The sequence below is a fragment of the Spinacia oleracea genome, chromosome 6, assembly GCF_020520425.1.
Source record: "Spinacia oleracea cultivar Varoflay chromosome 6, BTI_SOV_V1, whole genome shotgun sequence".
In the NCBI taxonomy this organism is placed as follows: Eukaryota; Viridiplantae; Streptophyta; class Magnoliopsida; order Caryophyllales; family Amaranthaceae; genus Spinacia; species Spinacia oleracea.
The window spans coordinates 116524668-116539163 of record NC_079492.1 but is presented as its reverse complement, the minus strand read 5'-3'; the positions used below and the strand labels follow the sequence as shown (position 1 = coordinate 116539163).

The 14496-nt window shown below is 33.8% G+C and overlaps 3 protein-coding genes across 3 annotated transcripts; all 3 read right to left on the bottom strand.

Moving 5' to 3' along the window:
- Positions 1-5346: 5346 nt before the first annotated feature.
- LOC110777744 (uncharacterized) lies at positions 5347-6522 on the bottom strand. Its single transcript, XM_021982329.1, has one exon. The coding sequence runs from the start codon at positions 6520-6522 to the stop codon at positions 5347-5349; it is 1176 nt and encodes a 391-aa protein (XP_021838021.1).
- A 1893-nt stretch (positions 6523-8415) lies between these two features.
- On the bottom strand, positions 8416-10322 carry LOC110777742 (peroxidase 60). Its single transcript, XM_021982328.2, has 4 exons — positions 10000-10322; positions 9714-9893; positions 9095-9260; positions 8416-8999 (listed from the first exon to the last, which is right to left on the bottom strand). The coding sequence occupies exons 1-4, from the start codon at positions 10219-10221 to the stop codon at positions 8587-8589; spliced, it is 981 nt and encodes a 326-aa protein (XP_021838020.1). The 5' UTR covers positions 10222-10322; the 3' UTR covers positions 8416-8586.
- Positions 10323-12328: 2006 nt separating this feature from the next.
- LOC130462688 (uncharacterized) lies at positions 12329-14051 on the bottom strand. Its single transcript, XM_056831463.1, has 3 exons — positions 13955-14051; positions 12663-12732; positions 12329-12551 (listed from the first exon to the last, which is right to left on the bottom strand). Exons 1-3 carry the CDS (start codon positions 14047-14049, stop codon positions 12390-12392), a joined length of 327 nt encoding a protein of 108 aa, XP_056687441.1. The 5' UTR covers positions 14050-14051; the 3' UTR covers positions 12329-12389.
- Positions 14052-14496: the final 445 nt, after the last annotated feature.

Genomic DNA, 14496 nt, shown 5'->3' with positions numbered 1-14496 from the left:
TCCATTAATGCTAAAAGGTACTTTTTAGGGGCAACTTAATTTCATTTGATGCTAAAGAAACTTTTTAGGGGCAACAATTATTTTATTAATGCTAAAAAGTACTTTTAGGGGTAGGCTAAATTTCAACGACCCTAAAAGTAACTTTTAGAGGCTACCATAATTAACTAATGCTAAAAGGCACTTTTAGAGGCCATAAAATTGAATTGCCTCAAGGTGTTGCCTCTGTATCTAAATTTTTTAGTAGTGTGAGGGCTGATACAATTTCACACAGTTCTAATATTAACTACCCTTCTCATCGGATCCCAACCCAGTTGTAGGATATTGGTAAAAATTATGATTCCCAATTTATTTTGGTCTAAGATTTGTCATTGCGGAGAAGTGGAGTACATTGTAGTAGACAAATAGCACTACAAGAAATTGTACTATTAACGACGGGAAATCCCATCGAGCCAATAATTTTTATTAATGACGGGATTTTCCGTCGCAAACCCGTCATAAAAGGGGGTCGTTATTAATGGGAAATCACGTCATTAACCCGTCGTAAAAGACATTTGCGACGGTTGTTCCCGTCTTTGTTGGGTTGTTATCCCCGTCGCAAAAGCCCTTTTGCGACGGGATTTTTACACGTCGCTATTAGGTTGTCATAAAAGATACAAATTTTTGTAGTGTAGATTAGGTCCCGTACATGCACGGATATTCATAAATTAAATTTTGACAGATTTTTCAAAAGATTAATAAAATTATGATGTATTTTATGATTTTACAAATATTATACTTTGAGAAATAAAATTACAACTAAAAATTTATATTGTTGATGAAATAAATAAATAGGAAATGATAAATTTTAATTAGTAAAAGTTACTCCCTCCGTTCCTTTTTTATCTTCCTGTTTCTATTTACGTCGTTCCTAAATTATCTTCCTGTTTCTATTTTTGGACATAAATTTTGACCAAAATACCCTTATATTTCAACATAATTACACCAAATACCTTAGAATCTTTTCAAATTCAACCCTCAAAATCATCACCCTTCCTTATTTAATTATTTTATGATTCCCAAATACCCCACCCACCCCTCCCTTTTTAAACGTCGTTGTCTCTCTCTCTCCCCTCATTCAACTTCCTCATCTTTCATTTTCCGTCTCTCTCTCCTAAGAAATCTCCTATGTTCTCTCTCTCTCTCCTCTGTTCTTCAGAAAACCCTAAAAATCTCCGCCTCTGTTCTCTCATTTTCTCCTCCTCTCTCTCGGATCTGAAGAGTTTTCGAGTTAAAATCTTCATAAACTTTGATCCAAATATTGATCCGATCAGATCCCCTATAAATTTTTCCCCTATAAGCGTCCCTTTTTGTCGCTGCGAGTAAATTTGTTCCAAATTTTTTTGCGGGTTTTCATCGGAGATTTCTAGGGTTTATTTTGGTCCGATCTTTATGGGGTCTTCGACTTCAAAAAGTTTGGCCTCTTCTTTGTTGGGTACTTCTAGCCAACAAATCCCAGATCCAAATTGTGACTGGGGTCCCAACTGTAAGTGTCCCAACGACGAGCACTCATATTCGGCGGAGTTTTTGCATAATAGAATGATGGCCCAGAAAGAGAATACGAGCACTCGTAACTATCTAAAAGCGTGGTTCGAGAAGTGGGAGGTAGAGCCTGGTGAAGAGGTCGAATCGAAATACGACGATCGGTTGCCCACGGACTCAGATCTGCGCTTTTTTGGAGACGATGACAAAGATGAGGTATAAATTCTTGTGTTTGTTTGTTTTATGGTTAAGATTTGAAAAATTAAGGTTTTTGTTGAGTTGCATGTCATAGAATCCTCGATCTGAATTTGCCTGAATTATTTGGGGATTTTTTTATTTTTTCTCGTTTTTTGATGTTATAATGGGTTTCAGTTGAATGTGTTGATGAAAATGATTTTTATTCATTTGCATGTGGTTTATTCGACGATCTTCATTTGCACGATTTTATTTGGAAATTTTTGAATTTGTTCGGTATTTTTGAGGAGTTAAATGTCAAGTTTTCTTGTTTTCTTGTCTAAATTCTTGTCTGATTCATATTCCCCATTTAGTTTTTTAAAATATGTGGTTAAAGATGAAAAATATGGGTTTTTGTTGACTTGCATGTTGTCGAATTTACGATCTGAATTTCCATGCTATATTTGGGTATTATTTGAATGTTTGTGTTTTTTTTTATTTTCACTTGATTTTTGATGATGAAAATGACAAAGATAAGGATTTATATTCATTTGCATGTGATTTAATTAACCATTTTAACTTGCACAAATTTATGTGGAATTATTTGAATTTTTTTTGTATTTTTGAGGGTATTTTTGATTTGTTTGTGATGTTGTTGGAGTGACTTTTGGTAATTAAATCGAGGGTTATTTGAATTTCATTTTTTTTGTGATGTATTTGGAGTGACTTTTGATTATTAAATCATGCCCATGTGATTTTAAAAAATATTGTAATTTGAAAGACTCTGTTTTTATGTTGATGCTAATGACCCGTATCTTATGTCCCCTATTGCATGCAAGGAACCCACTCGATCTGACTCGTTCGAACTATATTATGTTGGTGAGTGTGAGAATGAGGATGGCAAATCTGCTGTGTCCTCTGGGCAAGAATCATCAGCGTTCCCTTATTCAAAGAATAAAGACACGACTGCTGCAGATGATCATGATGATCATGATTAGATAAGTATGTCCCCTCTTTTAATTTTAATTAGAAATTTAGTAAACATGGTCAGCTGTTGAAATTGTAGGCCAGCAAGTGTGATCTCTTGCTGGCAGGGTTGGATTTGTTGTTGTTGTTGAAGGAGGATTTGTTGTATCATGTGGAGTTTGGAGGGTTTAAATCTTGGAAAATGCTCTGTTTTGATTCATGCTGATATGACCCTGTTTTGGTTTATGATTGTATGCAAATGATGATATTATATGTCCCTGTTTGCAAATGATGATATGATGGTATACAAATGATGATATTATATGATGATGATATTATTTTCAAATGTTGATATGCCCCTATATCATATGTCCCTGTATTGATCATTGCCAATATGTCCCTGTATTGATCATATGTCCCTGTATTCAGTTGATTTGCGACTGTTTGCAATCTGTCCATGGTGGTTTGTGATGAGTCAATTCTTGTGGAGGCAATTAACGTCTTGTTTGTTGTGTTGTTTATTGTCCCCTTTATGTGCCTTGTGTATATGTGTTCAATGATGAGTCTTTTAATAACTACTCATGCTGCCATTAGTATGTCTTTTGATATACTTTTCAGGCGCTAAGTGTTTGTAGTTTGGATTTGTAACTATGATGCTTGGGGACATTCTGAGATTAATGCTTAATCGTGTTTTAATTTTTTGATCTTTTGCCAGTTTTAATGTGGTAAGAAACGAATCGTTTCCTTCAAACTGACATTAGATCGAAAAATCAATTCACGTCTTGTTTGATGTGTTGTTTATTGTCCCCTTTATGTGCCTTGTGTATATGTGTTCAATGATGAGTCTTTTAAATGCTGAGAAGCAAGTCCAAATAACTACAACCACGTACTCATGCTGCCATTAGTATGTCTTTTGTATACTTTTCAGGCGCTAAGTGTTTGTAGTTTGGATTTGTAACTATGATGCTTGGGGACATTCTGAGATCAATACTTAATCGTGTTTTAATTTTTTGATCTTTTGCCAGTTTTAATGTGGTAAGAAACGAATCATTTCCTTCACATACAAACTGACATTAGATCAAAAAATCATTTCACGTGAAGTTTGTTGTGTTGTTTAGTATCACCTTTATATGCCTTGTTTATATGTGTTCAATGATTAGTCTTTTAAATGCTGAGAAGCAAGTCCAAATAACTACAACCACTCATGCGGCCATTAGTATGTCTTTTGATATACTTTTCAGGCGCTAAGTGTTTGTAGTTTGGATTTGTAACTATGATGCTTGGGGACATTCTGAGATCAATACTTATTCCTCCTTTTTTTTCCGATCTTTTACCAGTTTTAATGTGGTAAGAAACGAATCGTTTCCTTCACATACAAACTGACATTAGATCGGAAAATCAATTTACGTCGTGTTTGTTGTGTTGTTTATTGTCCCCTTTATGTGCCTTGTGTATATGTGTTCAATGATGAGTCTTTTAAATGCTGAGAAGCAAGTCCAAATAACTACAACCACTCATACGGCCATTAGTATGTCTTTTGATATACTTTTCCGGCGCTAAGTGTTTGTAGTTTGGATTTCTAACTATGATGCTTGGGGACATTCTGAGATCAATACTTATTCCTCCTTTTTTTCCGATCTTTTGCCAGTTTTAATGTGGTAAGAAACGAATCGTTTCCTTCACATACAAACTGACATTAGATCGGAAAATCAATTTACATCTTGTTTATTGTGTTGTTTATTGTCCCCTTTATGTGCTTTCACATGTACTCCCTCCATTACTTTTTGATCTTCCTGTTTGAAACTGAGATTGAATAACTACATTAATGATGAGTCATCATTGCTGCCTTGTTCTTTGTTTTGTTTGATATATGACGAGTCATCATTCGCTGAGACTCAAACTCATCTATCCATTAACACTCATGCGCCATTAGCATCATTGATGCTTTTCAGGAGCTAAGTGTTAGTGGATAGGGTTTGTGTCGGTGATGCTTGGGGACATTCTGAGATCGTAGTGTGGTGTTTTCCTTTTTCATTGAACTGATTAATAACATTGATTTCATTCATTGAACTTTCCAAAATGTTTGATACTTACAAAATGTTTTGCCTACATGTAATGCTTACATTCAAGCCCACAAAAGTGACATTTTAAATATTCGTGTTACTTTCAAAACATGTCCCGAAAACACAAAAAGTTACCTATCTTTTGCCCCTTGCTTCATTGATTTGCTTTCCATTCTTCATATAGTTGTGTGCACTCATTCACTGCCCATATTGGTGCCTTCACTTGTTCTGGCAGATTGCCTTCATCCTCTAAAATTTTTTTCTTGTTGTGTGGAAGTTGGTAGTTATGGTCTCCTTTGTGTTTTAGAATTTCATTTTCCACATATTGGAGTGACATCCACACATTAGACAATGTCTTTGGATGAAGTTCTTTGTAAGAGTCAATCACTGCTCCACTTAAATCTTCCACTGTCTTTGGCATTTTCTTATGCATGAGTGATTGTATTGACCTAAAAAACCCCAAATCCAATATGTTACAATCTGGACTGTTTGCTGGTTGTTGAGTTAATACAAAAGTAAATCCATCTTGTTTGTAGTGTTGTTGCTACTCTGGATCAGATTGCAATATGTGTGCTTTTGCGTTGTCTTGAATTATGTAGATCACCTTTTCCCCGACATGAGGTGGTCATTTCTCTTTGATTGCTGGAATTAACTTGTTGATCATCATGTCCCTTGTTGCTATTTGATTCACTGACTTCACTGGCTTGGTTTCTATTGTCCCCTTCACTCTGTTCTTTGATGTTCTTTTAGCTGCAACTGAATTTGTGAATGGAAAAATACCCCATTTGCCATCAAACTCACAATTGCCATCATCACCCCATCTTGGCCTTGCCACTGCTGCCATGAACATAAACTTAGGGATTTTTGTTCTTGACTTTCCAATTCTGTGTGGCTTTGGTTCATTGTTTCCAAGATATACTCTTTGACTTTTCTGTGTTAGGTAAAACCATTTTTCATCTATGTGAATGAAGTCATACATGCCATAATATGTTGGATCATGTGGTATTGAGTAATCCATAATTAATCTAAGTACCCATCTCATTCTTGTCATCTTGCAAGTTTCTGAAATACCGGGACATAAGGGACTTGAGTGAGCCTTTAACACCTTTCTCTTGATTAATCTCCAAACTGTTGTCGGTCCCAAATTAAGCATCCTTGCAAGATCTATAATGCATGTTCTGTCCCCCATTGCAATCACTACAATTTGTTCATATGGTACTTCTTTTCTTTTTCTGCCACATTTGTGGAAGTTGGTGGACATATCATATGTTTGCATTGCTTCCTTCTGTCTCCTAGCCTTGTTCCATATGCTTCCGATTGTTCTTGGAGTGTAATCATATTTGATTGCTGCCTCTGTGATTGTCCCCTTAATGAGTTTCTCTAAACCTGGTTTTTTCCTACGTAGTAGGAAAATCAAAATTTCCAACTTCAATCCAACAGTTAACCTTGGCTTCCCCGGCTTATGATGACCAATGTTAATAGGAGTTGGTGTTTGATGGTATGGAGATGTTTCTGACTCATCTATTTGAGGGGTGTTTAAATCAAATAAATGTGGAACAACCTGTGAGTTTGCTGAGTTTGCTGATGTTGTCCCATCTTCATTTGGAAAGTCTTGTGCCAGTTCATTTAAATCTGGTACTTGCTGAAATTGCTCCATGTCCCCGTATTGATGAGCATTTAAGGGCACTGCATTATCTTCAACAGCAACTCTTTCGTCCCCCGAGTCAGAATCCGTGCTGGAACCATCACCTTCATCGTCTGAAAATCCGAGGAATTCATCATCCTCTTGATCTGAAGCCATTGTTATTTTTTTTTTGGAAGCCAAGTGATGTCAGAGATTGAGGTTGGAAGTTTTGTCAAGTTATATTTATGTTTGTAAAACAAGAACTCTTTTATATGTATGCTCTGTTTTTTTAGTTGGAGGGAAATCCAAAATTTCGTTTTGGAGGGAAATTTCCCTCAAAAGTTTTGAGGGAAAATATGATGAAAATGTTGGTCCATTGTATGCTGATCTGTGTGTTTTAGATTACTGAATTCTCATTGGTCCCTTTTTGATGTTGAGGTCCCCAACTCAACAAAAGTGGTCCCTTTATGTAACAAATATTCTGATTTTCCCATTACTTTAATAAAATATCTCAATTATCCTTATTTGTTTAATGTTTTCTCTCTCCTTACTTTATTCACAAATACCAATCTCTTACACCCAATCATTACTCTTACACCCAATCATTAAAAGATTTCACTTTCTTAATTTCCACCCAAAACTCCAAACAGGAAGATAAAAAAGGAATGGAGGGAGTATAATCAAAAAAATTCCATAAAAAGGTATTGAAATAAATAAGTGAATAAAAAGGAAAAAAAATTGGCGGAAATTTTTTTCACCAAGAAGTGACATGTGTCATTTATGATGTCTGTTTTTGTATAAAACCGAATGAAAAATGTACTATACGTAGCTAGGAGGAGAAAACCAGAACAACAAGATATTATATTTCTTCGGTTTGTACAAACGTACACTACTAGAAAAAGCACTATTGAGGACAAGATTTCTCATTAATCATAAAAGAAAATTACGACGGGATTATTCGTCACAAGTACGTCGTGAAAAAAGTTGTCATAATTGATTACCCCGTAGCAATTATTTTGGCCATCATTTAATTTGTTAGATTTTTTATATTAGATTATGACGGGTCCAAATACATCATTGTAGAATCCTTGGCAAAAGTGATGAGATTTGAGTCCGTCATTAATAGTCTACTATTAACGAGATTGTTTTCTTGTTGGCGATAGAAATGGCCTTGTTTGGCAATTGGCTTTTTGCTGGCTTTTTGGTTGGCTTTTGGCTGTTGGCTTTTTAATCTGGTCAAACAGACAAAAAATATGTTTGGTAACTGACTTTTTAGTTAGCTGAAAAGCCAGCTTTTCCGCCAAAAATGAAAAGCTAGTGTTACTAGCTTTTTGGAGTTGCCTTTTGGCTTATCACTATCTAAATTATTAATTATATTTATTAATTATTACTTATTAATTTATTAATTATTAATCATTAACTATTAACTATTAACTATTAACTTTTTATTTTTAATTAGTAACTATTAATTATTAAATATTATTTATTAATTAAAATAATATTCTATTAATACTAGAAGAAAATGGTCTGATAGCCTTAAGGAGAAAATAGTCTATGTTTAGACTTTGTGTGTTTTGCTGAGTTAGGCCGTTGTAGTTGATAGTTTCTGGTAAGCTGTTTCTAGCTTCTGGTTGCTGTTTGTTGTTTTAGGGGCTTGTTCCTAAACTGTTTGCCTTGGTTTGTCAAGGTCTCTTTTGGTTATTAATATAATTAATTAATTGCCAAAAAAAAAAATCTATTAATACTACTGCATAAAATAATTTATTTTTAATTTATATTTTATTATTTGTTATTACCTTTTACTCCGTACTAATACGGAATATGTATTGAAAAATGAATAAAAGACATTAAATGTCCTTAAATGTCATTTTACATAGCTACAATTAACAACCAACAACTGATTTTACCACATATATGTAAACAATCAATAGTCAAACAGCCAACTTGAACAGTCAGTCAAACCCGCCAAGTAAAACAGCCAACTTGAACCGTCAGTCAAACCAGCCAAGTAAAACAGCCGACAACCAATAGCCACCAGCCTATTGCCAAACAGGGCCATAATATATGGAGTAGAAACAAACATAATTTAACCATTTATGAATTATGATTATTCGGTACAATTTTACAAGGGCATCTTTGCTTAGCTTATGGGGCCCAATGTAAATGGTGAATAGAATATCAAAATATCCAAAAAGAAAGATATGTGATTTGAACAAAGAACCCTCTAATTGACAGAACCCTCTAATTGACAGAACCACAGGATTTTCTTATCTCCCCCTGGCTGCCGGTGAGGACTCCGATTCTAGCCATCTTGACCATAGCCGGGCCGAATCGTTCCAGGAATTGATTAGGATTATGAGCTAATCCGGTTACTAGGCATCTAGTTGAGGGATATAACGCCAAGTTTTGATCAATCTCCATTACACCGTTATGTGCTAGAATTTGCTTGTAGTAGCCATTATCAATCTTGAAGTGGCTATTTGGAGTTTGGTCAAGGAATGTTTCATTATCAGTTTGACTGTTACGAGGACATGTCTTTTGCAATAGTTGGAGTAAAGTCGGGCTAATAGTTGAATCCGGCTTTTTGGTATTACGGAAATTGTACAGACGTTCTCTGAATGAGTGACAATGTGCAGTCCCAACAGTATGTCCACCTGTTAAAAAAAAAAAAAAAAAATAGTAAACTTAGCCAAAAATAAAGCTATCTTTACTGCATGAGTGTATTTGATTGATCATAGTAATAAAATACCTAGAAGAACAACAAAATCATCCTTGTTGAGTCCTTTACTAGCAAACAACTGAATGGCTTGAGGCACCGGCATTGTTGGTGGAGGAATACTTGCTTGTGCTTCATTTTTTCGTGACACAAATCCATCTCTTCTTCCTGTTTCTACCTCGAACCATTTTCCTCCTGCCTGCGTGCACATAACAAGCAACACGTACATATTAAAAATAACATTTGTTGTACATTGAAAAACTCGCGCTAATAGTACTCCCTGCGTTTCCTAAATAAGTGTCCAGTTCCCATAAACAGCGTTCCCTTATAAGTGTCCAGTTTCTATTTTTGGACATACACCTTTCCCACTTTTCTATACATTTTTCCCACTTTTTTCACATACTTTTCCCACTTTTCTATAAATCATTATTACTTTTTCTTACACATTCTACACTTTTACCACTTTTCAATCACCACATCCACTTTTATATATACTTTATCAATAAACAATTATCTGCTTTTTCCTTTCCCAAAAAAAAAAAACATTCTCAATCATTACCTCTTACATACAATTCAGTTTTATTAAATCCCGCGTAAATGTTCAAAGTGGACACTTATTTAGGAACGGAGGAGTATCATTTAATTAACATACCAAGGAAATTGCTGCTCTAGCACCTATCACAAGCACGTCTGTACAAGAGACAACTCCTGGGCAAACTTTCTCAACAGCTGCCTTAATATCATCAACAGCCTTGAGACCACCAAGCCCTTTGTTTACTGGAGCACTTTTCTCTGCATTAGCTCCATCGAGAAATATGGATCCATCACATCCCTTTGTACACAAGTAAGTATACAATTAATTTACTTAATTAGATATAATAAAAAATAATTAATCATATATGTTGGTTACGATTAAGAGAATTTATATAAGTACATACCCTAACGAAACAATCATGGAATGACACACGAACAAGATCAGACACGGTATCTGGATCCGCCTTAATCTTCTGCTTAACTACATTATAAATAACATTTTCGACATTGTTTCCACCACACTTGCCTTCATAAAATCCGACCTTGAGTTGTCCATAACAGTGACCGACTAAGGTTACTAGAATGAGCCCAAGAAACATCATTGAGAAAAGCGAGGATATTCTCATTTTCTATTACGTAGTAGTTATACAATTACAAATGCGTATTACCTTATTGAGTTTTTGTTTTCTGTTTTTTTGGTATCAACTATCAAGGTATAATGAAATTGAGTAAGGCACTTATCCTCATTTATAGTGAAGCCAATTATTGCAAATTTACAAGTTTGGAGGAATAATATTACGTTGAATTTTCTTAAGGAAGTTGTTATGTAATCACGTACCATCAAACTAAAGTTGTCGGTTATCACCTTCTTTTGACGTACTCATGCATAGTGAAGAACTGAAGACCGATCACTCGATTGATAGCCACCCCTATGGAAATGACCACTCAAACCCAATTGATTAAACAAAATACAAGTGCTAGCAAAAATAATTAATACACTTAATATTTCGGTCCATAAAATATGGGTTGTAGAAACATAACAAGAGTGAATGAGGTTCCACCTTACCTTAAACCCATACACTATATTACATACTCTCTCCGTCCCAGATTAGTTGTTACACTTTTCTTTTTCGACCGTCCCAGATTAGTTGTTACACTTCTAAAATAGGAATGACCTCACAATTATTATATTGTCTCTCTCTTCCCACTAAGTTGTTTTTTGTCCCCACACCCTCTCTCATTCAATTAAAAAAATACCCCACTAACTCCTATCACATCTACTTTTTCAATAAAATAACAATTGATAACCAAACAACCACTTATCACCCAAAACTTTGTGCAAAAGGTAAGTGTAACAACTAATTTGGGACGGAGGGAGTACTTCGTATGATAATAAGTGGAATAGCCTCTAAAACCTATAAAATATAATCCATTAAGACAAAATAGAAATGCTAGCAAAAATAATTAAAACGTTATACTTTTCTTTGTCTTGAATCAATATAGGTAATTCAATCAAAATTGTCATTCTTTACCTTTTTTTTAGGGAAATACTTTACTTTTGTAATAGTACTATTAAAATAGAATCCTATATATCGCGTTATTCCATGCTACTAGCTAGTAATAATTACATCATATTGTGTTTGAAAATATAATTATTAATATTCGTAGAATACACAAAATTTATGACGGTTTTATGTATAAGATAATTAAACTTTTTATCAAATAGCTGTATTTCTAATCAAATAGTCACATATTGTAATCATTTTATGATCAATTAATTATAATCAAGTTAAAATCCCTTCAGAAAAATCAAATAGTTAAAATGTCCAATCAAATAATTACACTTTATTCATCAAATAATATTGGTTAAAGATATATTAACCTCAATCTTTGACCATAAATAACGGTGCTCTCTGTTTAATTTTTTTTCTCCCTTATTTTACTCACTTAATGCAGATAAATAAACCGAACAAAACAAGAAAATGTGAGTGAATGTAAGAGGAAAAAAAACAGAAAAAAATAAAAAATAAAACAGGGAATACAAAGATGAGTGGGTATAACAAAATGATAGATAAATAGTGTTAGAATATGTGTATTTTTGTACACAATCTTGTGAATGATTGATTATAATTGATTGTGATTGATTATAATTGATTATGATTGATTGTGATTAATTTAGCTAATGTGCGTTGCAAATGACTTTTCAGCACCATGCCTGAAAAGTTATTTGCGTCGCACATTAGCTAAATGTGCGACGCAAATAACTTTTAGGCGCAAAAAAAAAAGTCATTTGCCACGCACAATAGCTTAATGTGCGACGCAAATGACAATTTTAGCGCCAAAAAATTAAGTCATTTGCCTCGCACATTGAGCTAACGTGCGTTGCAAATGACTTATTTTTTTAAAAAAAAATATTCGTTTTTTAATATTTTAGTTGGAAATTCCGACATGATCGTCTTTGAAATTAGACGCTTCATTCCCAATACCGGGAATACATTTATAATTAATACCTGTCACTAAAGTTTACAACGTAATTAACGTTCCCAATAAAAGGCAATTAAATTCGTCATAGATCGATCAACCAACATGTTACAACAAACATAAAATTATTACAACAAAGGTACGTAGCTAGCTAGAGATCAAGTTCATATTACAAATTAAGCTAAAAATTCGACATTGTTCATGAAGTAATCTGCCCAAAAATCTTTCACCTCATTAATCTCCTCCGGTGAATAGGGCAATGTTCTTGAAAAATCCTAAAAAAGTGTAAATAATTCAATTTATCAACGATTGATCAATATAATAGTTTTGTGTACTTCAATTTATTATATAAAGTACGTAGTTTATGAGAACATACCTTAGTAAGATCTTGACTATTACCATGATTCATTATTATGTCGTACATAAAACGCGTGACGTAGTAGCCACAATCTAGTGATCCCGGTTGTTGAGCACACTAAATGCATTAAAATAAATAACACAAGTAAAATTTCTATCACATTGTATGTTATAATTTTGAAAAACTTATTTCTTAGGTAAATAATAAACTAATTATATATATATATACCTGTGCTGGAATCCATGTTAATTTAGTTCCCTTAGATTGTCCACCTAGTCTCTTGTAACTCCGAAAAGCACTACACATTCGATAAAATATGCAATTATATATACTTTGTTTACACATGTAAATGCAAAGAAAATTTTACATGTAAGTGCAATTATATACTTTGTTTACACATGTAAATGCAATTATATACGTAGTAGTCACATTTAAGGCTAATTGGGTCGTTCTAGGTCATTTTTAGGCAAAAATGATATTTTCGAACCCAACTTTGAACCAAAGAACCTAAGGAATGTTTTCAAACTTATTACACGTCTCATATGCATAGTTATAACTTTCTAAGTCTCTTTACAATCTATTATTTCACATTTAAGGCTAATTGGGTCGTCCTAGGTCATTTTTAGGCAAAAATGATGTTTTCAAACCCAACTTTGAACCAAAGAACCTAAGGAATGTTTTCAAACTTATTACACGTCTCATATGCATAGTTATAACTTTCTAAGGCCCTTTACAATCTATTATTTCATATTTAAGGCTAATTGGGTCGTTCTAGGTCATTTTTAGGCAAAAATGATATTTTCGAACCCAACTTTGAACCAAAGAACCTAAGGAATATTTTCAAACTTATTACACGTCTCATATGCATAGTTATAACTTTCTAAGGCCCTTTACAATCTATTATTTCACATTTAAGGCTATTTGGGTCGTCCTAGGTCATTTTTAGGCAAAAATGATGTTTTCGAACCCAACTTTGAACCAAAGAACCTAAGGAATGTTTTCAAACTTATTACACGTCTCATATGCATAGTTATAACTTTTTAAGGCCCTTTACAATCTATTATTTCACATTTAAGGCTATTTGGGTCGTCCTAGGTCATTTTTAGGCAAAAATGATGTTTTCGAACCCAACTTTGAACCAAAGAACCTAAGGAATGTTTTCAAACTTATTACACGTCTCATATGCATAGTTATAACTTTCTAAGGCCCTTTACAATCTATTATTTCACATTTAAGGCTAATTGGGTCGTCCTAGGTCATTTTTAGGCAAAAATGATGTTTTCGAACCCAACTTTGAACCAAAGAACCTAAGGAATGTTTTCAAACTTATTACACGTCTCATATGCATAGTTATAACTTTCTAAGGCCCTTTACAATCTATTATTTCACATTTAAGGCTATTTGGGTCGTCCTAGGTCATTTTTAGGCAAAAATGATGTTTTCGAACCCAACTTTGAACTAAAGAACCTTAGGCAAAAATTTAGGCAAAAATGGCATTTTCATATGCATACTTTACTTACTTGTTTAGTGGCTCCTTAATCATCAAATTTCTCTTCTTCTGTTGAGAATCAAATATGTAGACCTCACGTTTAGACAAGCAAAGAACTAAAAGCATCCAGTGACTCCTACATACAAACAATAAACGTATGTAGTTAGAAAAAAAAAAGTTAAATTTATAACAATCAATTAAAAACGAAGTTCAAAGTAATTTTCATACTTTTCGTAGTATGGACATAAGATGAATGTCTTAGAACTAAGTGCACTCATGGACCTCGTCATGTACAATAGAATTCGATCTGCATCGGACTTTAACATGGTGGCCGAGATCATCTCCGGGCACATGAATCCAATACTATTGGGGTGACAATCATCGTGAAAACACAACTCACTCAAAGCCCTATAATATAGAGTGTAAGATAAATGTGATCTAGTATGGCCCGACTTCATCTTGAAGCTTTAACTTCAAAGTCCGTCTTGAAAATCTCCTGTGGGAGGCATCATTTTCTTCAAATAGGATAAGCTATAATTAAAACTAATTACAACTATTTGATGGTACGCAGAC